We start from the raw sequence: 26,254 nt of genomic DNA, 5'->3' as shown, positions 1-26,254 counted from the left end.
TATGTCATCCCCCACTGGGGATGTGCCCGCAACCAAGGTATAATACATGCCCTTGACCGGAATCGAACCTGGAACCTTTCAGTCTGCAGACTGACGCTCTACCACTGAGCCAAACTGGTTTCGGCATCATTAGTGTTTCTTATAATAAGGAGATACTATGTCATGCATTTCATATATATTCTCTTAAAAATAAAATATACCTACACATACACATATACACCTACATATAATATGCCTTTATAGGTAATTGGATACAGCCTATTGCTCCTAGGCTACAAGAGTGTACAGCATATTACTATACAAAACAACATGAGATTAAATTAAGCACAAGAGGAAATGATATGACCAAGAGATGCAGTAAAGACAGATGTATGAGGCTGCTGCCAGCGAAACAAGGCATATTGTTTTATAGCAAACTTTTTTTAATGCTTTTTAAAAAATTACTACTATTTCAGCTACCACTACACAACAAATATGGCTACTTGGGCCCACCTTGCTCCTCAGGGAACTAGTTTTTCAGAGATGACAGGCTGAAGGGATAGCTAACGCAGTGACGACTGATTGAGCCCAGCTTACTAATGGGTGTTCTTGATTGAGCTAAACTGATCAAAACTTATACTTAAAGTCTTAACTGGAACAAAACTATCTGAATTTAGATGATTACTTTCTTATTTAAGGGCAAAATAGATACGCATATTCTTCTTTCAAACCAAGTTCATAATTAATAGCAATTGGACATCTCATTAGCATTTGTATCAGCAAATACATCATCTCAGTGTAAATAGTGTCTGTGTGGGACAGAAAGGCTGCTTTTTCTCTGCAGGGGGAAAGGAGATTCCCCAGAGGCCCGAGCACTGGCCAAGCAGGTGGCCACTGCCCTGCAGAACTTGCAGTCCAAAACCAATCGGACTGTGGCCAACAGCAGACCCGCCAAAGCAGCGGTCCACCTTGAGGGCAAGATTGAGCAAGCACAGCGGTGGATTGATAATCCCACAGTGGATGACCGGGGAGTCGGTAAGGCCATCAGTGCACTTAACCATCTTTAGACTGGGCTCAGTGAAATCGGGCAAGTTGTTGATGGAGATCCTGAATCATCTGTAATTAAGTGCAGAAGGGCTTCTCATTCACTGGTGAGGGAGTCATTCTGCAGTAACTCCATTTCCAGTGTAGCTGATAAGATGTCTGTGATTTAATCAAGAAGCATTAGTGAATAAGTGATTTTGCTGTTGGCAAGTAGAAAGGTCCTCAGGTTGGAATTGCAGTTTTGAGCTAATTATTTTTAGTCTATGTATACTTCCATTTTATCGTATTTCTGTTACAAGAGTCCTTAGAAAATAACCTAGTTAAATATAATTTTTGAAAATAGTAATAGACACTTAACTACCAAGGTTATTTTCAGTTAGGAGGGCTTCTGTATCATATAGTCACTGGTGGAATTAATAACCTAAATTTTTCACTTCTGGGAGATTTTAGGAATGGATTTATAAGAATTTAGGTCATTTTATGACAACAAGCCCAGCTGAAGCTTAAAGAGCTGTTTATTTAATTTGCTGTATTCATTGGATAAAAAGATAAACTTTTAAATTGGTGATTCCCAGCATTGGGGAATCAGGCAAATATGTAATTTACTGGTGAAAGAATAAATTGGTTAATAACATACTTCCTGAATGACAATCTTGTGTTATGTGTCAAGAGCTTCAAAGAAGTTTATACCCATTTACTCAGCAATCGGACTTCTAGGAGTTTACTCTAATTAGAGATGTTTCTAAGGAATTACATACAAGAATATATATAAACAGTAAATGTTAGGTAATAAGTAAATGGCCAACTAAGTATGGTTAGGATTATAAAATATTACATAGATTTTAGATCATGATTTTTGAAAACTATTTAATGATGTGGACAATGCTCATGTTAAATAAAAAAAAGCAGGGAGTAAAGGTTAATGTATAGTGTGACTTCTGTTTTGTAAAGGAGAAATGTATGTGAAATGTGTATGTGCAGAGGAACATGTAATGCATTGAAAAGATCAGAAGGAAATGTTCAAATATCTCAATCTGGGAGTGATGGGATTATGAGTGGTTTATCTATTATTTATATTTTTCTGTATTTCCCCATTTCCCCCCTATTTTTAGAGGGGAAAACTCACTAAATATTATTATTAAAAAAATAAACAATTTACCAGATGACACTGCAGGTGCCCTCCCAGACTTCGTTTCAGTGTTTTTCTCTCGGTCCAGGTCAGGCTGCCATCCGAGGGCTCGTGGCCGAAGGGCATCGTCTGGCTAATGTCATGATGGGGCCGTATCGCCAAGATCTTCTTGCAAAGTGTGACAGAGTGGACCAGCTGACCGCCCAGCTGGCTGACCTGGCTGCCAGAGGGGAAGGGGAGAGCCCCCAGGCAAGAGCGCTGGCATCGCAGCTCCAAGACTCCTTAAAGGTAGAACTCAGGAACACAAAGCATTCCTTTTCTTGTGCTTACTTATTAAAAAACTAGGGAAGGAGGATTTAAAAAAATATATAATTCTTTAGTCTAGGGAAAGTGAAAAGAGTGTGACCAATGAAGTAAGGAAATTCAGAGCTTATTAGGAAATAGCTCACCAGTTGCTTTGCGCAGTGGCAGTATCGTAGCTAATGAGGTATATCTGAGGTGCCATTATTGCTCATTGAAAAGCTCACCAGTGGGTGACAGCAACTAAAGTTTTGTTCACTGTTTTACTGAGTTGAGAGCTATTTTGTGATATTTGCTTTATCCGTGTGTCACCTGTACTTCTCAGTCAATATTTATCTTCAAATGGACTCCTTTTTTAAACAACTAAATTTATTTAAAAGAAAACTTTCTAATAATCCTGAAATCATGAACTTGATGAGATAATTATATTTTCTCTAATATTCTTTTAATAAAAAGTATGTTTTTTATTTATTTTTGTATAGAGAGAAAGTGGGGGAGAGAGAGAGGGGGGAAAAAAATCAATGAAAGAGAAACATCTCTCGGCTGACTCCTGCACACTCACTACTGGGGATCCAGCCCACAACCTGAGCATGTTCCCTGAGGAGGAACTGAACCAGTGATCTCTTGGTACATGAGACGACACTCAATCCATTGAGCAACACTAGCCAAATTTCTCTAATATTCTTTAAATGAAACACATAATTGTTAAAATAAAAACATTATTTTATATCATTTAAAAGTATCTCAGGTATCACCAGCCAGTACATGCCACCCACCTTGAGAAACGGGTGATTGAGACTCTTTGGGTAAATATAGAAAACAGATTGGACTGAGGGTGATAACTGTCTGAAAAGAGCATTTGATGACTTCTGAGATTTCTTTTCTTTAGAAATGGATACATGCATTGGTTATCAAATATTTCTAGAAACTCAATGGAAAAAATGTATAAAAATATTCTTATTCTTGATTTCCTTCCTCTTAACGTAAGAAAATGCTTAGAAAATTGACACTGCCTCCACAAATCAATCTTTATAGTTAACTGTGGTCCTTATCAGGCCCCTGCAACGTGGGGAATGATGAGGAATTCTCTCTCCCAGGCCTTCTGTGGGCGCAACCCCATAATCCTCAGTATAATTTCTTAGAGGCCACCAAGAAAGGAAGTAAGATTTCTTGATTGGGTAGAACAGCCTTTAAGGAACGGCGTGCCAAGTTTTACCTCTTCTACTACACACTAATTGTTCAGAGGGCAGGATTCATATCTTATACCTGTTTCATGCTAGCTCAGTATAGTTGTTACCCAACAGATGCTTATTGAATAAAAGACTACTAAATGAATGAATGAGTGTGTCAGTGAAGTGAAGACATTGGCAGATGTGCTTTTTAGATATTTTGGGGAATTTTAATCTGTAAACAATGTTTTTAAGGATCTGAAAGCCCAGATGCAAGAGGCCATGACTCAGGAGGTGTCAGATGTTTTCAGCGATACCACAACTCCCATCAAGCTGCTGGCTGTGGCGGCCACTGCACCTCCTGATGCACCCAACAGGGAAGAGGTGAGTATCTAAAGTCTTCCATTTCTTCTGTCGTGCGTGCGTGCGCACACGCACACACACACTTACTTATTTTATTTATTTATTTATTTATTTATTTATTTATTTATTTAAATATATTTTATTGATTTTGTACAGAGAGGAAGGGAGAGAGATAGAGAGTTAGAAACATCGATGAGAGAGAGTCATCGATCAGCTTTCTCTTGCACACCCCCTACTGGGTATATGCCCGCAACCAAGGTACATGCCCTTGACCGGAATCGAACCCTGGACCTTTCAGTCCCCAAGCCGACACTCTATCCATTGAGCCAAACCGGTCCTGGCCACACACTTACTTATTGATGATTTGTTTGTAAAGGTAAAATGTGTTTTTATTGTACATCAGGTTGGGATACTGTGGGTTAAGGGTGGAAGGATAGAAGAGGGAAGGCCCTGCCATCTCTTCTTTTAGTCACCAAGTGTATCAGTTAAGAATGTCTGTAGGCCATGTCTTTAGTTGTGAGTAGTAGAAAACCCGACCATCAGACATGCAAACGAATGGGTTTTTATTTTCATCACATAAAAAGAGGCATGGAGGTCGGTACCATTGGTATTGATTTAGCAGCTTGACACCATGAAAGCAGGCATCTCTGAGATTTTCTTGGGTCTTTTCTTCATGGCGTGAGATTGTTGTTGCTACCCTAGTCATCAGGTTCAAGGCAGTAAGAAATGAGAGGTGGGAGTACTCCTGTCACAACACCCCTTTCTTAAGGTGAACACAGAAATCAGGGAGAACTTTTAAATTATTTGATGCTATTCTTCTACCCAAACCCTTCTGAATGAGGCCAGAGTCCTGAGAACAGTAAAGTCAGTGTTGTGCTGGTAGACTAGTTCTCCAGAAAAAAGCCCTGATTTGTAATGTTTGTTGTTTCCATAATGTAATACTCCCATCATGGCTGTTGCCATGGGAAGCCTCTGAAAGCTCAGTTGGGAAGAGATGGGCACAAGGTTCTGGTGAGCTGGTGTGAGCCTCAGCACACCACTGCATCTGGTCCCTCTTCTGCTCTGACCTTAGGTGGTACCACTCTTCTCCCTCATGCTCTTCTCCCAACATTGACCTCCTTGCATTGTATTCTAGTATTCCTTGATTACTTTTACATGTTGTAGCCTTGGGGCCTTTGTATTTGTTCTCTCGTTTGCCTACATAGAGAACTACACATATTATTCATTCATTTTTTTTCAGCTCTCCTCTGGGTCATCACCTACGATGACAATTCCACTTCCACTCATGGGTATTTTCTAATCTTCATATCCTACTTTTCTCCTTAATGTTTATCAGCATTTGATGTATTTACCTTATTTTTTGTTTGTCTATCTTCCTCACATTAGCATGAAATTCCACATGGGCAGAGATTGTGTTTTTTATTACTTTATTCCCAGTTCTTAGAACAATGTATGGCATAGAGTTGGGAATGACTGACTGAATGACTGAATGAATGAATGAAATAAAGGTTTTCCTAGGAATCTTCCAGGATACTTTTGCTTAAGTCTTATTGGCTAGAACTCTGTCACATGCTACCCCAGAGGCAAAGGAATCTAGGAAAGCAAGTATCTGGTTCTAGCATCTAGTATTACCAGCAAAGGAAAAGGGGTTAGGTCAAGCACCCAAGACAATGCAGAACTGGTAAGTGAAGGATTGTGTTATTATTTGTGAATGACGCCCATTTTTTTCCTCCAGGCTAGCTTACTGGATGTTTATTTATTTATTTTTTTATGATAGTAAATCGTTTATTGATTACACATGATAATGGATTATACACAAGCTTCATATCCACCTATAATTTTATCTGGTACCATAATTCAATTTAGATATATTGCATAGGATGTGCCAATAATCATCAATAACCAAATGAACTCCACGACTCTGCTTGGGTGACCCTTTTAATGGTGAACTCCAGGTCACAACACAGTAACTGTCAATTCAACTACACCAAAGTTTCTGAAGACAACGGCTTCTGTGCCCAAGCAGGTTGTGAGTAAATTTCATATGGAACCTGGCATCACCCTGAAGGAATTCTAGCTTCACACTGTCGGGGTAATTTACCAAGATGGCTTCAGAGCAAACTAACTTTACACAGCACATTTAAAAAAAAGACACATTTATTCAGCGTCATGATCAGACTATTACATTTAGCAATCAACAGCATGGATGCAAAAAAAATAAAAAAAATCTACATTAAAACCCTTGGTTGGAATGCTTTACACTTTCCACAGAACAGAAACTAAAATAACCTGTTATACAATTAGTCACAAGTACAGTCCTCGAGTTTTTTTTCCCATTCACATGAGTATTGTCTAACACATGTCTTCTTTGTAGCAGCCAGGCCCTGCCACCACTGTGCTTGGTTGAGTTCACAAATCTGTTATAACCTGTATCTTCCCTGTCATTTCTCTGGTTCTCTTCTCCTGCTAAGCTTTGTTTCCTGGCAGTAATTAAAACCTTCTGCCACTGCCATAGCTACTGCTGCTGCTGGAACTGCCATAGCCACGTTGGTTTCGTGGTTTGGCAAAGTATTGCCCTCCACCACCATAAGGGCCAGAGCTTCTGTCTCCAAAGTTTCCTCCTTTCATGGGCCCAAAATTTGAAGTTTGATTGTTGTAATTGCCAAAATCATTGTAGCTTCCACCACCTCCAAAATTGCTTCCATCATTATCAAATCCATTATAGCCATCCCCACTGCCACCATATCCACCGCCACCACGGCTGCCACGAAAGCCACCTCGACCATGAAGTTTCCTCTGCGACCAAAGTTGTCTTTTCCACCAAAACCACCTCCATGACCACTTCCGAAGTTTCCAGAATCACTTTGACTTCTTTGGCTGGATGAAGCGCTAGCCATCTCTTGCTTAGATAGGGTTTTCCTTACTTCACAGTTGTGGCCATTCACAGTATGGTATTTCTGAATGACAGTCTTGTCTACAGAGTCATGGTCATCAAAGGTTACAAAAGCAAAGCCCTTCTTTTTGCCACTGCCTCGGTCAGTCATGATTTCAATTACTTCTGTTTTCCCATACTGTTCAAAATAATCTCTTAGGTGATGTTCTTCAGTGTCTTCTTTAATACCACTGACAAAAATCTTTTTCACAGTTAAGTGGGCAGCACGTCTTTGAGAATCTTCTCTTGAGACAGCCCTCTTTGGTTCCACAACTCTCCTGTCCACCTTGCATAGCCTTGCATTCATGGCTGCACCCACCTCCTCCACAGTGGCATAGGTGACAAACCTCTGGAGCGCTTGGTGTTTGGATCTCTCATCACCACACAGTCCGTGAGCATTCACCATTGCTCAAAATGGCTCCTCAGACTCTTAACGGTTGTTTCAAAGCTCAAACCTCCCATAAAGAGCTTCCGCAGCTGCTCCGGCTCTTTGGGAGACTCAGACTTAGACATGATGATTACAACAGGGGAAATTCCAACGATGCTTACTCTGCAGCGTTCACCGCAGAAAGGAGTGATCTAAGCAACGTATCTCTTACTGGATGTTTATAAAGCTCATGTCCCCCGTAGGCTGGGATGATTTATTATTATTTTTATTTCGGCATCTCTGAGTTTTATGCTAGTAGATCCACCTAGGTGTTTCATAGGTACCTCAGCATGTTATCCTTCTGTTCTCTCTCAGAAATTTGTGAGTCACCATTGACTGTTTCCTTCCCTTCATCTTCCCACATCAGTAAACAAAGACAAGCTATTTTGATTTCACAAGTATTTCTTGAATCCTTTCCATTTTTCACTCATGTTGCCATAGCTCTAGTTCTGAGCCTTGTCCCCTCCGGCTGTATGACTGACTGTTCAGCTCTGGTTGGTCTTTCGTGAGTCAGTCACTAGGCCACCAACAAAATAAAAATACAGATCTGACCCTGATATTTTCCTGCTTAAACCCTCAGTGGACCTTCCTTTCACAGAGGAGAAAGCCAGAGCACTATGATCTATACACCTATTTCCTACCAACCCCTGCCTCGCAGACCACGCCCCAGCAATGCCTGATCGCTTATAATTTCCTGAATACTCTGTCCTTTCTTCCTTCCAAGACTTTGTTCTTTCTGTCTCTCTGCCTAATTGTCTTCTGATTTTTTTCAGTTAATTCCTATTTATCTTTTATCCCATTATCCTTTACTTCATGGATAGACAAAATGCCTTTCCTTTTGCTTCCATGATATCAATGCTTACCTTTATTATTGCACATGTCACAGTCTGTTATGAATATCTGCTTGTGGGCCTTTTTACCCCACTGGGATGTGAGCTACTTGAGATGCAGAAATTTTGTTTTATTTGTCTTTGTATCTTCAGCATCTACTCCAGTGTTTGGCACATAGTATGTGCTGGGTAAATTTTGATTGAGTGACAAGAACAGCAAGTAGAGCAGTTAGTTTAATCAGAGAGAGCAGCAGACATGGGCTGGGGTCGAGGTGATCAACCAACGTTGGCAGAAGCCCTGTAGATCCGGGGTGTGGGAGCCCAGCCAAGGAAAGAAACGAGGACTGAGGCCAGGTGAAGGAGAGTAGGAGATCGGAGATTTAGGTAGAGATTTTGAACATTAAATGGCAAGAACTCAGGTAGTTACGTCCACACAAGAGGCCAGAATGGGGAAGAGACTTGAATGGGTAAGCCCGGAATGCTGGCAATGAGACTGGAGCCTGCTGGTGAACCAGGAGACCTGTAGATGCTGGCCAGAACCAGAGCTGCTCGCCAAGTGTGGGCAGGTAGACCCCAGGGAAGGCAAAGAAGAGGATGATTCTGCTAGACAATTCCTGACATGCTCAGTGCTGTGTAAACCTGGCCAACGACAGGAGATTCTATGTCATTTTATCGAAGTTAAACCATCCCCTTTATAGTATGCAACCTTGCATAATATCTGTGTCAGAAGAAAAGCTGACTTTTTTTTTTTTTTTTTTTTTTTTTAAATGTGAGAGCTGAAAGAACAATTCGGGAGATTGTTTTGCACTTGGGATAATGAAAGTCAGCGTCCTTACCCTGGGTCAGGCCTGATTGTGAGCCTGCTATCGTTTTTCCTGTGGAGGTCAGGGCAGAGTTTTTACAACATTAATGGTAACTGATCTGGGAGGGATGCTGGCCTGAGGCGCTGGAGCTCGGTTTAAGACTCTGGATCTTCTTGCCTTTTAATATACCCAGCAACCTGCTCTGGAGCCTGGCGTGGGCTTGTCTGTCTTCTTCAAACTAGGATAAGCCTTGTGAGAATGGGGATTATTTAAATCTTTACATTCTGTGAACCCCTTCTTACAGACAACACAGCCAAATGTTCTGTTTGTACTTGGGGAGCACTGGCTGAACCGGAATTCACGGGTGTGTGACGCAGCAAGGCCAGGATTGACGTTGACTATCCTGTTGCTCACGAGGGTGGGATGTCATCTCTGAAGTCTTTGTTCGAGTAGTTGCTGCCTCTACTTAAAGAGAGACTCTTTCTTAGGCTGCCAGACCCATTTTATTTAAGTACATTTTCCTAATGTCTTTGTTGATCCCTCCAGGTGTTTGACGAGAGAGCAGCTAACTTTGAGAACCATTCAGGAAGGCTTGGTGCCACGGCCGAGAAGGCAGCTGCTGTTGGAACTGCTAATAAGTCAGCGGTGGAAGGCATTCAGGCTTCAGTGAAGACAGCCCGGGAACTCACGCCCCAGGTTGAGTTTTGCTCACTTTTCATCATTTCAGTCTCACCTCGCAGCATTCAGAAATTAAGGTTAATTACAGGACAGTTTCCATACATTTTGAGCACTTACTGTAAAATATTCTGAAGAAAACACATACCCGCAATATTAAAATTATTTTTGTATTGTTTGAATTTTTTACAATGATAATAGATTAGTTTGAAAGTAGAAAATATTAATAAAGGCCCCCTTCTCCTTTCCCTACACACACTCATTCACACTTAAGGAAATATTCAGATAATCTTGGGGGCTTACTTTGTTTTGATTTTAGAGCTTATGCCTTTTCTCATATCCGTTGGAGGGTTTAAAAAAAACACTCTCATTTATATCCATAACCTGTTTTCTTTTTTCTATTTAATCATATAACCAAGATATAGCTAGTATGCTGTAAGCAGTACACTGGACAAGTGGGAGCAAAAGAAAACAAATTGGACAGGAATTAAAGTTCTGATAGGTAATCGGTGTTCTTAAAAATATCAGTTCAGCATCATTTAGTGTGGTTTGTGTATTTTTCCTTCTAAGCAGATTATAGAAAACTCATTACTAGTTTTTCATTCGTTTACTCAGCAGATACTTGCTGAGTGCCTCTGATGCATTAGGAGCTGGGCTGGGCTTTGGTGGGAACTTATAGGGAGGAAGAGGGAAAAGAGCGTGTCTTTCATCGTGCAACTTTTGCCCAAATGGCATGTTAACAAGTTTCATTCTCTTGAAAAGTCACACTTCTCCAACGTTTAAAAAACCTTCCATAAAATATGAACATCTAATTTTCTTTAACAACTTTCATGAGATACGAAATATAAAGCATAATAGTTTTTCTTTTGTATAAAAATAAGATTTCTAAAAAAGAGAGACAGAAAACTAGACTTAGACACCAACTGTGGACTTTGGCGCAAAGACTTTGGAGACAGATCTGGACATGGAATCTTCTGTGATCTTGAGTTTCCTCACCTGGAAAATGGAGATAATTCCTTTCTAACGTGTTGTCCTGAGGGTTAAGAGGATGAGTGTGCAGCCTGTAACTTACCTCATACTCACTAGACACTAGGCCCTTAGTCCCTTCCCCCAGTGCCATCAGTGACCACGGGGGAGCTCTGGAGCCAGTCACTGAAGTTTTCTGAGTCTTGGCTTTGCAACTATAAAATGAGAAAGTACCTGTCCTGTCTCTAGCACAGGGTGTGAGGATTTAGTAAGTTAATAGTTGTGAAAGCACTTTGTTAACTGTACACAGTTTTTGTAAATATTCATTTAATGAGTTTTGAGTAGTGTTTAGTACCTTTTTTTTAAAAAAAAATGCTTTTATTTACAATATTTTTTAAAATGGAATTTTAGAGAGAGAGGAAGAGAGAGGGAGATAGAAACATCAATGAAAGAGAAACATCAACATCACTGGCTGCATCCTGCATGCCCCCGTTGGGAATTGAGCATGAAACCCAGGCACATGCCCTGCCTGGGAATTGAACCAGTAACTTCTGGGTGAATGGGTCAACATTCAACGACTGAGCCATGGTGGCTGGGCAGTATCTTTCTCAATGGTGCTTTTGAAGCTGAAAACTTGACACCAAGGGCTTAATAGCACTTTTGTGTATATTCTGAAGTATCAACTGAACACCCATTTACTTTGTCACTTTTTAAAATTTCTTAAAATCAGGCTGTGCCCAGAAAACCTTTTACCGGGGGAGCTATTTGTGGGACCAAACCTAACGTGTTCAGTCTGAAGAGACCTCCTGATTTTTGGCTTTATAGCGCCACCTGCAGGGAGAGAGGAGAAGGCTTCGCCATGGGCTCCTATGGGAGTGGAAGGGTGCCCTGGTGTTTAAAGGTGGTTTTGTCATTGCCAGGTCGTCTCCGCCGCTCGCATCCTGCTCAGGAACCCCGGAAACCAAGCCGCCTACGAACACTTTGAGACCATGAAGAACCAGTGGATCGACAATGTTGAAAAGATGACAGGTAGAGTTGTGTGCGGAGTCCTCGTTGAATCCGTGGAGCAGGTCCTGAGAAACCCGAGCGGGCCGGCTGTGTTTCTCAGCCGTAATTGGATGAAGGGACGGTCATGTGCTCGGCGGTGTACTTGGCCCTGATTAAGGCTGCGCAGCGGCGGCTTCTCATTCAAGCCTTGCAACTTTGTCTGAAGAGAGACTGTCTGAGTCCCTTTCAACCCCATGCCGCCCTCCCGGTGTGATGTGTATTGTTGCAGCTCCTATCTTCCCTGTGAATAGTGTCTTTGCTCAGGCTGAGCCAGAGTTTGGTTTCAGAGGCCGGGCTGGGGGCGGTGTTTGTGGATACAGTAAGTGTCCCTGTCATTTTCAGTGGGTTCACATTTCAAGGAACCACAATAGCTACCATTTAATACAACTTGTCTCAGAGTTTCCTCCAACTCATCAACTACGTCGTTTAAAAAGAAGAAGGAGAAGAAGAAGAAGAAGAAGAAGAAGAAGAAGAAGAAGAAGAAGAAGAAGAAGAAGGCAACACCTACAGACCCGTGCCTGTGCAGTGGCAGTGGCACCTCGGAGTCTTCTTCACTCCGTGGAGGGAGGGAGAGGAGGGGAGAGGAGAGGCGGATGTAGGCTCCCTGCCGCCCTGCAGAGCCTGCTGTGACCGGGTCCGGGGCCCATAGCAGCCAGAGATGAAAGTGGAGCTGCTGAGGTGCCTGAAGAGAGGTAACAGACACGAGGAGCAGGCTGCGAGGGTTATTGGAGTCCTCCCGTGGCTCAGCTGGGCCACTCCACGCTGCCAACAAGCAGCAGATGGCTGGGGAGTAAGATGGGAGGGAGAAAATGTTAGCGACAGATAATGTGGCGAAGGCTCCCAACACAGTCCTCGTTTCCTCCCGAGGCCGTCGCAGTTCTGCCTGTCGGTGGCAGACGAGAGGCGGCCAGTGACCGCTGTTGTGTGGATGCCGTGAGTCCCGGTGGCCTCCGGGGCCACAGCTCCGTGTGTTCCACCGTGGCATTCACCTGGAAGCCTTGGACTGTGTACGAAGGACTTTGAGTTGAAGGAGAGGATTCTGGGTATTGTGCTTCCACATCAGAGACTCGGACACCTGGGTTTTAGAGTCTCAGTTCTTCAGAATAGAAACTAAACTGCATTGCTGTTCTCCTGACAGGGCTGGTGGACGAAGCGATCGATACCAAATCTCTGTTGGATGCTTCCGAAGAAGCCATCAAAAAAGACCTGGACAAGTGCAAAGTGGCCATGGCCAACATCCAGCCTCAGATGCTGGTCGCTGGGGCAACCAGCATTGCTCGCCGGGCCAACAGGATCCTGCTGGTGGCGAAGAGGGAGGTGGAGAACTCTGAGGACCCCAAGTTCCGGGAGGCCGTGAAAGCCGCCTCCGACGAACTGAGCAAAACCATCTCCCCGATGGTGATGGACGCGAAAGCTGTGGCCGGAAACATCTCTGACCCCGGTAAGCAGGGCGCGGGGCGGCTCACTCAGCTGAGAGGTTAGTTGGGAAGTTGACAGTGCTGAGAGGATTGGGAACCCCCCTGGCATCACCTACAAAGTCTGGGAGCAACACCTTAGTTTGAGAATACTGGGTTAATCCCTTCCTGTCCACAACAATACTGGGCAGGGTACTTTCTGCAATATTGGTAGTTGTTTTGTAAGCTAGTCTCTCTGGACCAGCTTCTCTGCACTTGATCATGTTGCCTGACTAACACAGCACCTGGCCCTGTTTAGTCATTATTTTGGAAATTTCTCAAAAGATACGTGATCACCAATCTACCAACTGTTTAGCTTATGTAATTGGTATCATTTCTCTTCTGCTTTTCTTCTCTGTAAAACGTTCTCTATTTCTGTCAAATCTTTGGGGCTTACTTTGTTTGACCTTTGGTTCTACATTAAAAAAAAAAAAATTGGGGTTTTCTTTTGTTGAATTATATCTTATTTTCATCACTCCTACTAAAGGTGTTACCACTTCTTTGCTTGGAAACATCTGAATTCCTTTCTGTTCCTAGCATTCAATGTTTCCATCCTTGTCTGGGTAGAATGTAGTCATCCCTAGCACAGGCAGAATCCAGCTTGCATCCTCAACCCATCACCACTACGGACATACTTGGTTTCCTAAGGGAGTTCCTAATAGTTTGAGTAGATTCCTGAATTCCAGGTAACCGAACACAGTTAGTAGTAGCAGCTCAACATAGGGGTTAACCGGCTGAGTGCCAAGTGCAGCAAAGGAGCGGGGAGAAAGGTGAGAAGAGCTGCCGGGAATGTATGCTTAGTCGGACACTGTTATCTCCCCTGTCTGAGCCGGCAGACTTATCTCCTAGGAGAAGTGACGAGCACCAGCTGAGCCTAGTGTTCACGCCCAGCAATGTCCCGAGTGCTTCTTAGCTGTACAGGCAAGAGGGCATCCTCCTTGCCTCACCTCCCTTCCCCTCAGCCGCTGCCTGCAGGTGTACTGGCAGCCTGACATCCAGCTTTTGTTCATGGAAACCAGTTCTGCTGCTGGACAGACAATGCTCCCGGGCACTGACCTGCCCAGCTGAGAGTGAGGGCGTCTTGTGTTTAGGCCTGCAAAAGAGCTTCCTGGACTCTGGATACCGGATCCTGGGAGCGGTGGCCAAGGTCAGAGAAGCCTTCCAACCCCAGGAGCCTGACTTCCCACCTCCTCCGCCAGACCTTGAGCAGCTCCGCGTAAGTTACCTCGGAGATGGGAGGGTGAGCAGCAGGGTGTGGGGTGCAGCAAGAGAAAGGCAGATTATGTTCTGGAGCCTCAGTCAGCAGGGGCCTTTGTTTAGCCGTTGCTTGCATCTCAGAGGCACCACTTGATTTCCAGTCCTGAGTCTAGCGAGTCCTAACCCAGTGCTCCTGCCTGGTGTGCGTGGGTGGGCGGGACTCTAGAAGCGGCCTCCTGCGATGGGGAGTGACGGGGAGTCACGGGAGCCCGGGAGCTGGCGTGGTAAGTGTGGATGTGATGTTGAGGCGTGGATGTGATGTGGGCCAGGTAGTGGGGTGGGAAGGTTTTAGGTATTCCCAGCTGATAATGGCAAAACTGAGAAGGTTACAATCTCATGTAGGTTCTTCTTGCCTATACCTGATATTTTTAGTAACAAAAGCAATGCGATACTTTTATTATTAAAAAGGTTTGACCCTCTCCCCAACTATAATGTAAAAATCTTTTGATGTCTCCCAAAGTGGAATGAATTTATTCTTCTATAGGTAAATGGTTGAGGGGGAGGTTAGCTGGGCATTATCTTGTAGATACAAATTCTAAAATCAGAAATGGTGACTATTTTTAGACATTTACTCTGATATTATATTGAAAATAGCTTGACTTTGGGAGTAGCTTATCAAATCATTAATTTGATTTAGTTAATGTAAGTAAAAGATGTAATTTTTTAAGTTGGCTGAGAACAAAATTGGGTCACTGGGCCCATAGGTAAGGAACTGTGCTTCCCTGGCCTCCAGTGCTTCCTTTATTCCTTCCAGCTGGGCTGTTAGGCCAGGATGACTATTCTGGGATGGCTTTTATTTATTTGTTTATTTATTTTTTATTAATTTCAGAGAGAAAGGGAAAGGGAGAGGGAAAGGGAGAGAAACATCAGTGAGGAGAGGGAATCATTGATCGGCTGCCTCCTGCACGCCCCCTACTGGGGATCAAGCCCACAACCTGGGCATATGCCCTGATTGGGAATCGAACCGTGACCTCCTGGTTCCTAGGTCGATGCTCAACCACTGAGCCATATCACCCGGGCTGGGATGGCTTCTTACGTGATCCATAGAGTCAAGACATTTAGAATCAACAGGTCATTTGGCCTAGCTGCCCCTGCTTATCCAAGGAGAAGTTACTTGCCTATGCAGCTTCCCTCAACCAGCTCTTAGATCTTCCTTGAGAATTCTCAGTCTGAGAGTGCTGTGCACACCTCCCTGGGTTATGTCCAGAACAGTAGCTGCTAGCTTTTTGTGGAGGAAAAAGAAAGAAAATGGAAGCAGGTGGTCACTGTGCTCAGTGTGGGTGGTCTTACGTGGAATGCATGTGGGTGGCTTTTCTGAAGATCCTTTTTAGAGGAAAGGAAAGAATTCTGGGGGGAGTCGTTCCTGGGGCTTTGCTTACAGCCTGGTAATTCTTTCTTAGCTGACAGATGAGTTTGCTCCTCCCAAACCGCCCCTGCCTGAGGGGGAGGTCCCGCCGCCCAGGCCCCCACCACCGGAGGAGAAGGATGAGGAGTTCCCCGAGCAGAAGGCCGGGGAGGTGATTAACCAGCCGATGATGATGGCCGCCCGGCAGCTCCACGACGAAGCTCGCAAGTGGTCCAGCAAGGTAAGCAGCGAGGCTCTCCTTGTGGAGAAAGGACGGAGAGCCGCGCACCGCTCCCGGAAGGGAGTCTGGTTGGAAGGTCACCCCCTCCGTTTCGGTTCCTGTTGTGGCCATAGTGCGATCCTCTTCCTCTCCGTGCTTTGGTGAGACGTCCCCGGTGCCTGATGGTCCTCCTTCCAGCAGCACCTGTGAGAGCGGGGAAGCTGTGCTGGAGGAGATGGTTCTGTGCATTAGGGTGTCAGGGGCCTCACCCTGCGCATATGGCATCTTCTAAAAACTGCTTTTCTTTCCCCGGAGTGCGGAATGCTTTAGATGCTCTTGCTAATTGCGGTATCGTCTCTCCAAACACGAAACTGTCTCCTGTGGGCTCTGCTACAGCTGGATGCAATGTTGACGTTTTCCCTGTTTTTTCATAGAAGCAAGTAGATTGTGTCTTAGGAGCCATGTCCCTTTCTCAGAATCCTCTCTCCCCTCAACTCAAGACAGCTCTGGGTTAATTCCGCTCAACAAACATGAAAGTGCACATATTCGTGTGGTTGGTGGAAATGTGGATGTTACAGCAGTCATGCCCTGTGACTAACTTAGCCTCTTTCCCCCTCAGTGCTGAAAAGTGAGTGGTAGCTTTTCTAGAACATTGTTCTAACCTTGCAGGGAAATGTAGTCCTAACTCAGTTCTTACTCTCCCTAATAGGACCCTCGATCTTTATTCCACCGTCCATTTGCCTTGTTCTTTTCACACCCTCAGCCGCTCAAGTTCTCCTACTGAACGTCGTTCCCCAGGGCCGACATGCAGCTGATCTTGTTTTTTGTTTTGTTTTGTTTTTTTTTTTGTGTGTGTGTGTGTTGTTTTTTTAACTCTCTATTTTTCTGAACTGTTAGCTCAGAGCCCAGGTTCTAAGAAGGAATGACCTTGCTGGTGTTGGAGCTGGCCGGAGCATTATTTGTAACTGTGTCTCTGCATCTGGGCGTGCACACCCCTGGGACCAGTCACGGGTGTCAGTGCACGTGGGGAGGGGCCACAATGAAGGTTGATTTTACTCAAAGCTTTTAAAGCGTTAAATGTTAAATTACATTGCGTTAAACCCAGGTACATTGTGCAGCAGAATACACAGCATGCGTGAATTGTAAAGATGGAGATAAAGCTTGGGGGCAAACAGCATCGGCTGTCACGTGTACCGTGCTTTGCCGTTTGTGGCCAGAAGTCCTTAGGTCTGGCTGTCTCCGCAGGGTCGGAGCATCAGGAGGTGGCTGGCTGTGAGCTGGGTGAAGCCAGGAGCTGCTTGAACCATGTGTGTTTGGGGGGGTGGTATGTGTTTGTGTGCCTTTATCTGTGTTTGTTCACTTTGGGACTCTGAGCCCCAGAGCAGTGAGCTGGCCTGTCCTTACGGCGTGGGGATGGATGCCGGTGGAGACCGAGCTTAGGTGACAGGATGTAGATGGTAGGTGAGTCCACGTCTGCCCCGAATCGTCCAACTCTGTCATCACCGATGAGACAGGTTTCCTGTGCAGGATAAGGCCTGTAGGAGTGATAGCAACCTCACATAAAACTCCACACAGGCTTCATCTTCCTCTCGTGAGAGATGTTCGATGCAATGAGTCTGTGCTCACTGTTTTTTAAATAAGTGGTTCTGCTTGGTGAGGCAATTCCTTTTCTCCCCCAGCCTACTGTCAGCATCGGATCTTTCGCACTCCTCCCTGGCCCTTCAGAATCCCTGTCCCTGGCAGTAAATTCATCCTTCCCCCGTCCGGCTTCTGTTCTCTCATGGGCACCGATGGGCTCCTCTGAGCTCAGCCTGGGTCAGCGGCCACGTCCATGTATTGTCTTATCTGTGAAAATATGTAAATTGAGTGTGGAGTGAGTGAGAAGCCTATCTAGCAACAGGAGAGATAGGCTGTACCCAGGGCCAGCAGTGGACACATGTGAGATTGTGGGAGCATTGCCTCTGAAGGCCTCGAGGAGAGAGGGAGAGAGCTGGTCTGAAGGGCGGGCTTCCCCTATGATGGAAGGCTGGACAGGGGTCTCTGGACAGCGGGAACTTGATGAATCCTTTTCACTCACCACTGTGTTTGTTTTCTTGCCTTTTCCCTGGCTTGCTATCCATTGCCTCCAATGTATATATATTTAATGTTTTTATTGATTTTTTAGAGAGGAAGGGAGAAGGATAGATAGACAGAAAAATCAATGAGGTATCGAAATAGAAACATCATTGATCGGTTGCCTCCTGCACGCCCCCTAGTGGGGATGGTGCCCATAACCCAGGCATGTGCTACCAGGGACAGAGAATCGGAACCAGCAACTTCTTGGTTCATGGATTGATGCTTAACCACTGAGCAACACAGGCCAGGCTGTCGTATCACTTTTAATTCTGGGACTTTTACCTCCTGATGGAAATATTAATTCTCACCCAGCAGCTGCAGAGCCGATCCCAGTCACTTCCTGTGTCCTGAAGATGCACAGCATCACCCGTACTTCACTCTGCTCAAAGCCTGTGTGACTGAATTTACCTTTTCTCTCTGGATTCCTTTTAAGAGCAGCGAGCTATTGTTTAGTTGTTAGGTTCCCCGAAAATATTGTGACTTGAGAATTATTCTTGGCAAATTCAATGTCAGTAGTAAGTGTATATAAAAAAGGGATGCCACTTGCTTTCGTCGTGTAACCGTTTCCCTGGAAACCCTTTGCCACGGCTGTGAGCCTCCTTCCTTCGCTCATGTGAGCAGGGGGCTTGGCCTGGCGCTGGAGGCAGGGATTCCCCTTCCGCGGAGCGCGGCTCACCGGGCTCCTGTAGAACACGCCGTCCCCGCCAGCTTTGGGCACTAAACCAGCAGCAGCCAGTGCCCCCGCCCTGCTGCTCGCACTAACGCTGTCCCTGTTTCTCATCCTTCCCGCCATCGACAAAGCCGGGCCCCCCCGCCGCGGAGGTAGGTATAGGCGTTGTAGCTGAGGCAGACGCGGCTGATGCTGTCGGGTTCCCTGTCCCCCCTGACATGGAAGACGATTATGAACCTGAGCTGCTGTTAATGCCATCCAATCAGCCGGTCAACCAGCCCATTCTGGCCGCGGCTCAGTCATTGCACCGGGAAGCCACCAAGTGGTCTAGTAAGGTACTGGCTAGCACCCCCCGGTGGGGCTGCTCCCTCTGCATCCGGCCATGTGCAGCCTTGACACATTGCATCACTCGTGGTCTGTGCGGGTCCTGTGAGTCTGGGCAGGGCCAGTGTCTGTCTGTCTGCACCTTGATGTTAGGACTGGCTTCACAGTTTGACAGGTCTGCTCATGCCAGGTGAAGGGGCTTGCATTTATGTCTGAGGGCAGGAGAGAGCTGGGGTCACTTTTTGAAAGGATTCTTCTTCTTTTTTTTTTTTTTTTTTTTTTTTATACCAACCTCGTGGCCACTATGGGAAGCTTATAGCGCTTGGGCAGCCATGGATGCGCCTCTCAGTGACTTGCAGGTCAGGAACCATTGCAGATTGCAGACCATTAAGAGGTCACCTGGCCTGCCGGTTGAGCTTTGCATGTCTCCCCCTCCCCCACTGACCTCTCCCTGATGCACTGGTGGCTCGGCAGAGCTGGTCATGGTGAGAAGCCGCTTCCTGTGGCAGCTCCCTGGGAGGGCTGCTTGCTGCCCTGCACTGGGCTGAGTGGCCGCTCTGGCCTTACTGGGAGCCCACGGGGACAGGGGCTTGTTGACGGCCTGACCAGGTTTCAGTGGGAGGGGCTGGAGTGGGAGCAGAGAGCGCTCAGGGCTGCAGGACCGGCAGCAACAGAGTTTTGGCCTTGGAGACTGAACCAAAGCTACTGTGGGGTGTGGGGGTGGGGTGGTCACTTTTTTTCTCCTTGAAGGTGGCATGTTGCAAGAAAGGGTTTGAAGAGTAACGGGTGATAACTAACCTTGGCACTGCACTGTCTTCTAACAAGGTCTTGAAGTCTTAGAATGACCCCAGGGCTGCACTGGAAGAGGTGGGCCCAGGCGGCTTGTCTAACACCTTGTTCCTGATGTCACATACCTGTTCCTGGTCTCAGTCCTGCCTGAGATGTCACACACCCTATATCAGTGCTCGGCCGCGCCCTGGTGCCTGTGCGGTCCGGCACAGCGCACTGCGGGCCTGGTCTGTGTACGCCTCACTGCATCGTACAAGATGGAGAAGCATGAGGGGGAAAATGAGGAGGGCCTGGCCTTCCGGGCAGTTTGAACAATGCAGTTGTTACTTTTGGTTGTTATTGGCCAAAAGAGAGCCTTTTGAGGACACATAAAGTAAATTGGTTACACATTTCTTTATTGACCCGTAAGGGTTTTGATGAACCAAAATGCCACCTCTGAGCTGAACTGCTGTTAGTTGGAATGGGGGTTCCATTTACAGCTCGACTCATGATTTCATTTTCCTGATGACTCCTATAGCATCTTCTTCGCTGAAGTTTTCTTTAGTTGCAGCCACCTATCTGAGGGGATGGAAGAATTGATTATTGGCCTTTCTTATTATGAAATTAAAACGATATGTTCCCATAGGCCAGTGGAGGGCAAACGTGGCTCTGTTTGCTGCTCTGTTGACCAATGAGTTTGTTGTCCACTGCCGTAGGCTAACCGGGCAAACAAGAAGTAGTGGGACGGTAGGAGCCGTCTAGGTCACAAAATACATCTTTTTTCCTCGTGGCCGATAATGGTTACTGGGCTTTAAATTCTGGTTTGGCAGAGACAGCCCTTGGCTGCTCTTGGTAATAAGGGCGAGGATGAAGAGGGCGAGTTCAGCATCTGGAATGGCTCCTCTGTATTTTTCCCCTCAGGCCAGTTCCACCGCTTCTCTCAGAGGAAAGGGAATGCCTTTTAACCAGCCTCGTGTCCGTCCCCATTTCATTGACATGATTAACCCGGAGGTGCTGACTTGCTTGTCTAGTGCTATGCCTGGGGCACACGGGCCCTTTCAGACTGATCCCAGTTCTTCCTTTTCAGCCAGGTGATCTCTCTCCCACTCTCTCCAGAGTGCTAGGGTGAGTGCCCTGGCTTGCTGTCCTCTCTCTCCTGTGCTGTCCATGCCCCTGAGAACGTCTCTTCATCCTCTTCTCACCTTGCAGAGGACTGCTGGAGCAGCAGGCTCCCTTCTCTCTTCTCCGTGCTCCCACTTCCTTCCCTCACGTGGCCGCAGTGTGGGCTGAGCTCACCCGGTGTATTTGCCTCTCTCTAGGGCAATGACATCATTGCAGCAGCCAAGCGCATGGCTCTGCTGATGGCTGAGATGTCTCGGCTGGTGAGAGGAGGCAGTGGTACCAAGCGGGCATTGATCCAGTGTGCCAAGGACATCGCCAAGGCCTCAGATGAGGTGACTCGGTTGGCCAAGGAGGTTGCCAAGCAATGCACAGATAAGCGGATTAGAACCAACCTCTTACAGGTACTCAGGGGCGTGTGTGTGTGTGTGAGTGTGTGTGTGTGTGTGTGTGTGTGTGTGTGTGTGTGTGTGTGTTGGCGTCAGGGTGGTGGGATGTGGGAGGGAGAAAAGCAGGAAAAGGGAAAGTGGGTGAAGAAGGAGGAGGCATGTCAGAGTGGAAAGAAGCAGCAGAAAAGGGAAATACACATGTGTGTTTGGGAAAGGCAGATCCAGAGAAGTTTATTTTCTAATCAAAGGAAAGAATCTCAGTGCTTCCATTTCTGGACAAAGAGACTATACTGATCTTTAGAAGGAAGCTGGTGGAATCCTGCTGCTAATTTATTGAGTGCCTTCTGCACACCAACCACTGGGAATACAGAGGCGAATAAGTTCTGTCCTCGGAACTTGCAGGCAAGAAAAAACGCTAACTACCCATTTGTCTTCAGGTGTGTGAGCGAATCCCAACCATAAGCACCCAGCTCAAAATCCTGTCCACCGTGAAGGCCACCATGCTGGGCCGGACCAACATCAGTGACGAGGAGTCTGAGCAGGTACGTACCGGCTGCTTCTGGCTTCTGGCCAGCAGCGTCTGTGTCACTTCATAGCCATTTAATTCTGCCTTGGAGAGATTTTACCTGCGAACTGAGTCCTCAGTATGTGGGTGGAGTCCTCACTTCTCTCTGAAGGGCTTCTGTGTTTGAGAGACTCACCAGAAGTTTGGAAAGTAAAGCTCTTGTGCAGCTTTGGTCGTTTCACAGGTGGGAGATGGAGGTCTAGGAGGGGTCAGCGTCTGAATCCGTTGAGTGAGGCGTGAACTCACTCTTTCCTCCCTGGCTCTCCTGAGCCTCCGGTGCCTGTCCCCTCTGGCCCCACGGTCACCTTCCGGCTGGAGAGAACGTCTGCTCCCGGCTCCCTGGGGACGCCCAGAGGAGGCTTGTCAGGGACCGTGCTGACCGGGGGTGACAGACTGAAATGAAGGATGGCGGGAAGGTTCCCTTCAGCCATGCCTCTTGGAGCTGTCTTCCCTCCTTGCCCCCTGGAAAAGTGGCCCGGGTGCTTCAGAAAGCCCTCAGACAAGCGCCTTCCTGTCTCTCCTCTCTAGGAGGCTCTGCTGTGAGCCAGACCCCCAGCACCTCATGGTAGGGAGCACGTGTTTTGTTGAACTGCTCAGGCGAGCTCTCCATACACTGGGTGTGTAGGTGGGACTGAGTTAAGTACTGTATAGGGTAGTTTCAAAAACAGACTCAAGCCCTCCCTGTGGGGAACCCACAGACAGCTTGGAAGGCTGTCTCTGACCTCTTGACCAGGAGCCGAGGCTAGGGAAACGTCAGATGGGACAGCGCCAGGATTCTGCTTCCTCTACCATGCCTCAATCCCAGCTCTCCCTCTTCTCCCCTCTCCCAACCGTGGAACTGGATCTTCACCCCTAGCTTCCAGGCACTGTAGGCAGGCCTAGGCACTAGGCTGCTTCCTCTCATGTGGCCTCTTCTGCCCCAAGAAAAGGAAGGTGAGAAGCCAGGGAAGGATAAGGCTCAGAATTTCAGACTTACTTAAATAACCAACAAAAATGTATCTTGGGAGTATCTACTGTGTTCTGTTAAGTAGTCCAATGAAGAAAGATAGAAACTGAGTGAGGCAGAAAAACACAGGACTGCAAGCTTATCCTTTGTGTGAGATTGGTTGGCAAGTCTCCGACCACTCTAGGCTTCAGCCTTTTTGTTGACCAAGTGAAAAGATCAATTTTCAGGAATCAGAGCCTATTTTTTAAAAAATTTAAATTTAAATTTATTTATTTTTCATAGTCTATTTTAGTTATGCTTCTCAGAGCCCACGGACTCTCTGATTGCATGCACAAATTTTGTAGATGTGATCATTTTTCATTAAATTGCAGGTTCTGTGGCTCAAAACTAGTTAAGAATAAAAAAATAAAAAAGAATTACGGGCTAATGGATTAATTAGTTCTCTGACTTGCTACGGTAGAGTACCAGTGTGATTGATCCCAGTCCTGTAAGTTTGTTTATGTAGAAGATGTACTTAACTAGATCTTCGTGGATTTGTAAGGTGGTTGGTTTGTTCATTTAATTATTTTTTCATCCATTAATTAAATATTTATGACATACCTCTTATGTGACAGGCATTGTCCTAACACAGAGGTACAGCCATGAGCAAGACTGACACAAATTGTCCTTTAACTTAACTTTTAGATAAAACAAGCTGGGTAAAACATGCAGTACATCAGTTAGTGATAATGGGTTCCTGGGAGAAAAATGAAGAATCGGAGGATGAGGACTGTTGGGAGTGGGGAAGGGGATTTAAAATAAGGTGAGCGGGGAAAGCCTCACTAGAGTGACAATGGAGTGGCGTCTGAAGGAGCCGAAGGTGAGCCGTGGGAGGCCTGGCAGAGCATTTCAGGCGGAGGGCAAGCGAGAGCTGGAGGCGGGAGCTTGTTGGGAGGTCAGGAAGGAGTATACACTAGAGGCCTTTGGAGGGTAGCGTGCACTATGATGGGCCAGTTTCGGGGTCTTTTTGGTGATCCAGCTAAACCACCAGTGATGTGACCAGTACGGGCATGCCGGGAGCAGGTCAGGGAAAGGCAGTGCACTCCTGGCTCAGGCCGGCCGGGAGGCGGGGCCGCTGCGTCAGGCACTGAGTGACGGAGAGGTCCTCTCCCCTTGCAGGCGACGGAGATGCTGGTCCACAACGCCCAGAACCTCATGCAGTCCGTGAAGGAGACTGTGCGAGAGGCCGAAGCAGCTTCAATCAAGATTCGAACGGATGCTGGGTTCACACTGCGCTGGGTTAGGAAGACCCCCTGGTACCAGTAGGCGCCCGGTGGGACCTGGTTGGCACAGAGATCCCCACTAAACAGTATGGAAGTGATCTGAGCTCCAGGAGCCGCCCAGCGCTGCTGGGGGGTTGAAAGCCACATCCTGGCCTGATATAACAGAAAGGAATGGGGCCTCTTCACATTAGAAAGCATTTATTCTCTTGTCATGGACACTCTGAAACGTGTCTGCATCCTCAGATAGTTATACTCCTGCACATGCTCCCAATAGGCAGACTGGGTTCTAGCCCACGGACTTCACATAAGCTCAGAATCCAAGCGTGAACACTAGCCAGACACCCGCTCTTTCCTCATTCCCAGGGTACAGTGCCCTGCCTTTTCCCTTTCCCTGCTCCCTATTCCCCCGCCAGGCTCCCGAGAGCCAGGGCCCCGGCAAGTCAGTTACGGAATCACGGTGCCTCCGAAGTTTGTTTTGGGCTTTCCATGTGGCTGCTGACCTGCCTGTGTTCCCTGGCCGCTCCCTGGACCCCTCAGAAGTGAGCCTCACTGCTGCCAGGGAAGCCGTGGGAGACCTGGAAGAGCCTCCGTAAAGGGGTCCTGGGTTCACTTCCTACCCCTCCACCATTTAATCCTCCTCGTTTCCCATAGCATGAAATCAGATCTCCGTCTGTCGGGAGGAAATCGCAGAATCACGATTGTCTTCTCCCTGCTCCTGTGCTAGGGAAACCCCTCGTTCCATATCCCCCTGCCAGGGCCAGCCAAGGTAACCACCCCACGAACACACTGTGTCCTGGTGCTCTCTGCTGCTGGAGGGGCAGAGGGGCCGGGAGTTGCTCTGCCCACCGTCCCAGCAGGGCCATTCCCAGGCGCTTCCTGCTTTGTCACTGCCGGCAGAGGTCTGCGCCGAGGCCTTATCATTCATTCTTAACTCTCACTGTTCTCTCTGAGCTGAAATGCTGCATTTAATTTTTAACCAAATCATGTCTCCTATCCTTGCTTTTATATTCTTGTCCCACACCCTGCCTAACTAAACAAGATTTTTAAAGATACATGTTTGTTCTTCTATAATTTAGAAAACATCCTGTTGATCCTTTTGAAATTCAGTCCTAAGAATTGGTGCTTGCCCCCAGGAGTGTTTAATGGACAGGCGGTCCTGTCTGAGGGACACTTCTTACCCAAGGGAGAGTGGTACTTGCAGACTGGAATTCTGGCGCTGTTGGGGATGAATCAATGGGAAATAGTCCTCGGTAATTCCCATCTCCCTCAACCAACTACAACCAAGCCCCTCGCATCTTCTCCCCCTCCTACGTCCTTACTGTTCAAGAGAGTAATGGGTAAAGTACTAAATCATTACCATACTTTTCCTATTAGCAAATGAGAGAAGTTTTTCCTCTTGCTTTTATCACTGCTGTCTAAGCATCCCCAGCACAAGAAAGCATCTTTCTCCCCAAAGCCAGATCTGGGTGAGTAGAGGAAAAACCCTTGCCTGAATGCCCTTCCTTCCCACCTCCAACGTGGTAGATCCCAACATGGAATGTGTAGGACTTGGTACTGTACACTCAGGCTTCCTCTATTTCCTATTAACTGATGAAGGTTTTCGAGGCCCTCAGCATATTTGGATAGTTGCTTACCTGATAAATGCAACATTAATGCCTTTAAAGTATGAATCTATGCCAAAGATCACCTTTTGTTTTACTAAAGATTACCTAGAGGAAATAAAACATTTCCAGTTCTTCCAGTGTTTTGAGACACTGGTTTACCTTTTATGCTGATGTGCTTTTCTCTAATATCAGTGCTCAAGACACAGTGAAGCAAATTAAAAAAAAAAAAAAATCCCTGAATGATTAGACATCACCACTAAAACTACATTTATAAGCTAGGATTTGTTATATGCAAATATTTTCTGCCTTTTCTTTTGTTCTGTTTAAAACAATAAAGTGCATTTGTATAAATAACGCTTTAAATGATATTTTAGCAAGAACTTTTAGGTCATGTTTCTCCTTTGTTTCGAAAAACGGCCAGCGGAACTAATCTTCAAGCCTAACGTTGTGCTGTAAGTAGTAGAAACCAGCCGCATGTTTACTTGGCAAAGATCTGTGCAATGAAGGACACCTTTGGGGATTATATACTATAAGGGGCAAAAGTGACAGAGG

General features: G+C 46.3%; 1 protein-coding gene and 2 pseudogenes across 2 annotated transcripts in view; 2 read left to right on the top strand and 1 right to left on the bottom strand.

Annotated features, from left to right (window-relative positions):
• VCL (vinculin) overlaps positions 1-26,053 on the top strand; it is a 109,434-nt gene extending 83,381 nt beyond the window's left edge. The window contains exons 11-22 of one of the 2 annotated variants that reach the window (XM_036438187.2): positions 824-1,014; positions 2,241-2,440; positions 3,877-4,005; positions 9,523-9,672; positions 11,538-11,646; positions 12,803-13,105; positions 14,210-14,334; positions 15,776-15,961; positions 18,857-19,060; positions 21,137-21,340; positions 21,763-21,867; positions 23,995-26,053. In XM_036438187.2, the coding sequence (XP_036294080.1) occupies positions 824-1,014; positions 2,241-2,440; positions 3,877-4,005; positions 9,523-9,672; positions 11,538-11,646; positions 12,803-13,105; positions 14,210-14,334; positions 15,776-15,961; positions 18,857-19,060; positions 21,137-21,340; positions 21,763-21,867; positions 23,995-24,141 (2,053 nt within the window). In that variant the 3' untranslated portion in view covers positions 24,142-26,053. The remainder of the gene's footprint in view (positions 1-823; positions 1,015-2,240; positions 2,441-3,876; positions 4,006-9,522; positions 9,673-11,537; positions 11,647-12,802; positions 13,106-14,209; positions 14,335-15,775; positions 15,962-18,856; positions 19,061-21,136; positions 21,341-21,762; positions 21,868-23,994) is intronic. The other variant, XM_036438188.2, reaches the window with a different exon arrangement.
• On the top strand, positions 2,606-2,781 carry LOC118719635 (annotated as a pseudogene).
• On the bottom strand, positions 6,128-7,502 carry LOC118719123 (annotated as a pseudogene).
• Positions 26,054-26,254: the final 201 nt, after the last annotated feature.

The sequence above is a fragment of the Pipistrellus kuhlii genome, unplaced genomic scaffold (assembly GCF_014108245.1).
Source record: "Pipistrellus kuhlii isolate mPipKuh1 unplaced genomic scaffold, mPipKuh1.p scaffold_m20_p_15, whole genome shotgun sequence".
Lineage (NCBI taxonomy): Eukaryota > Metazoa > Chordata > Mammalia > Chiroptera > Vespertilionidae > Pipistrellus > Pipistrellus kuhlii.
The sequence above is the reverse complement of the archived record's forward strand: the minus strand, read 5'-3'. Positions and strand labels throughout refer to the sequence as shown.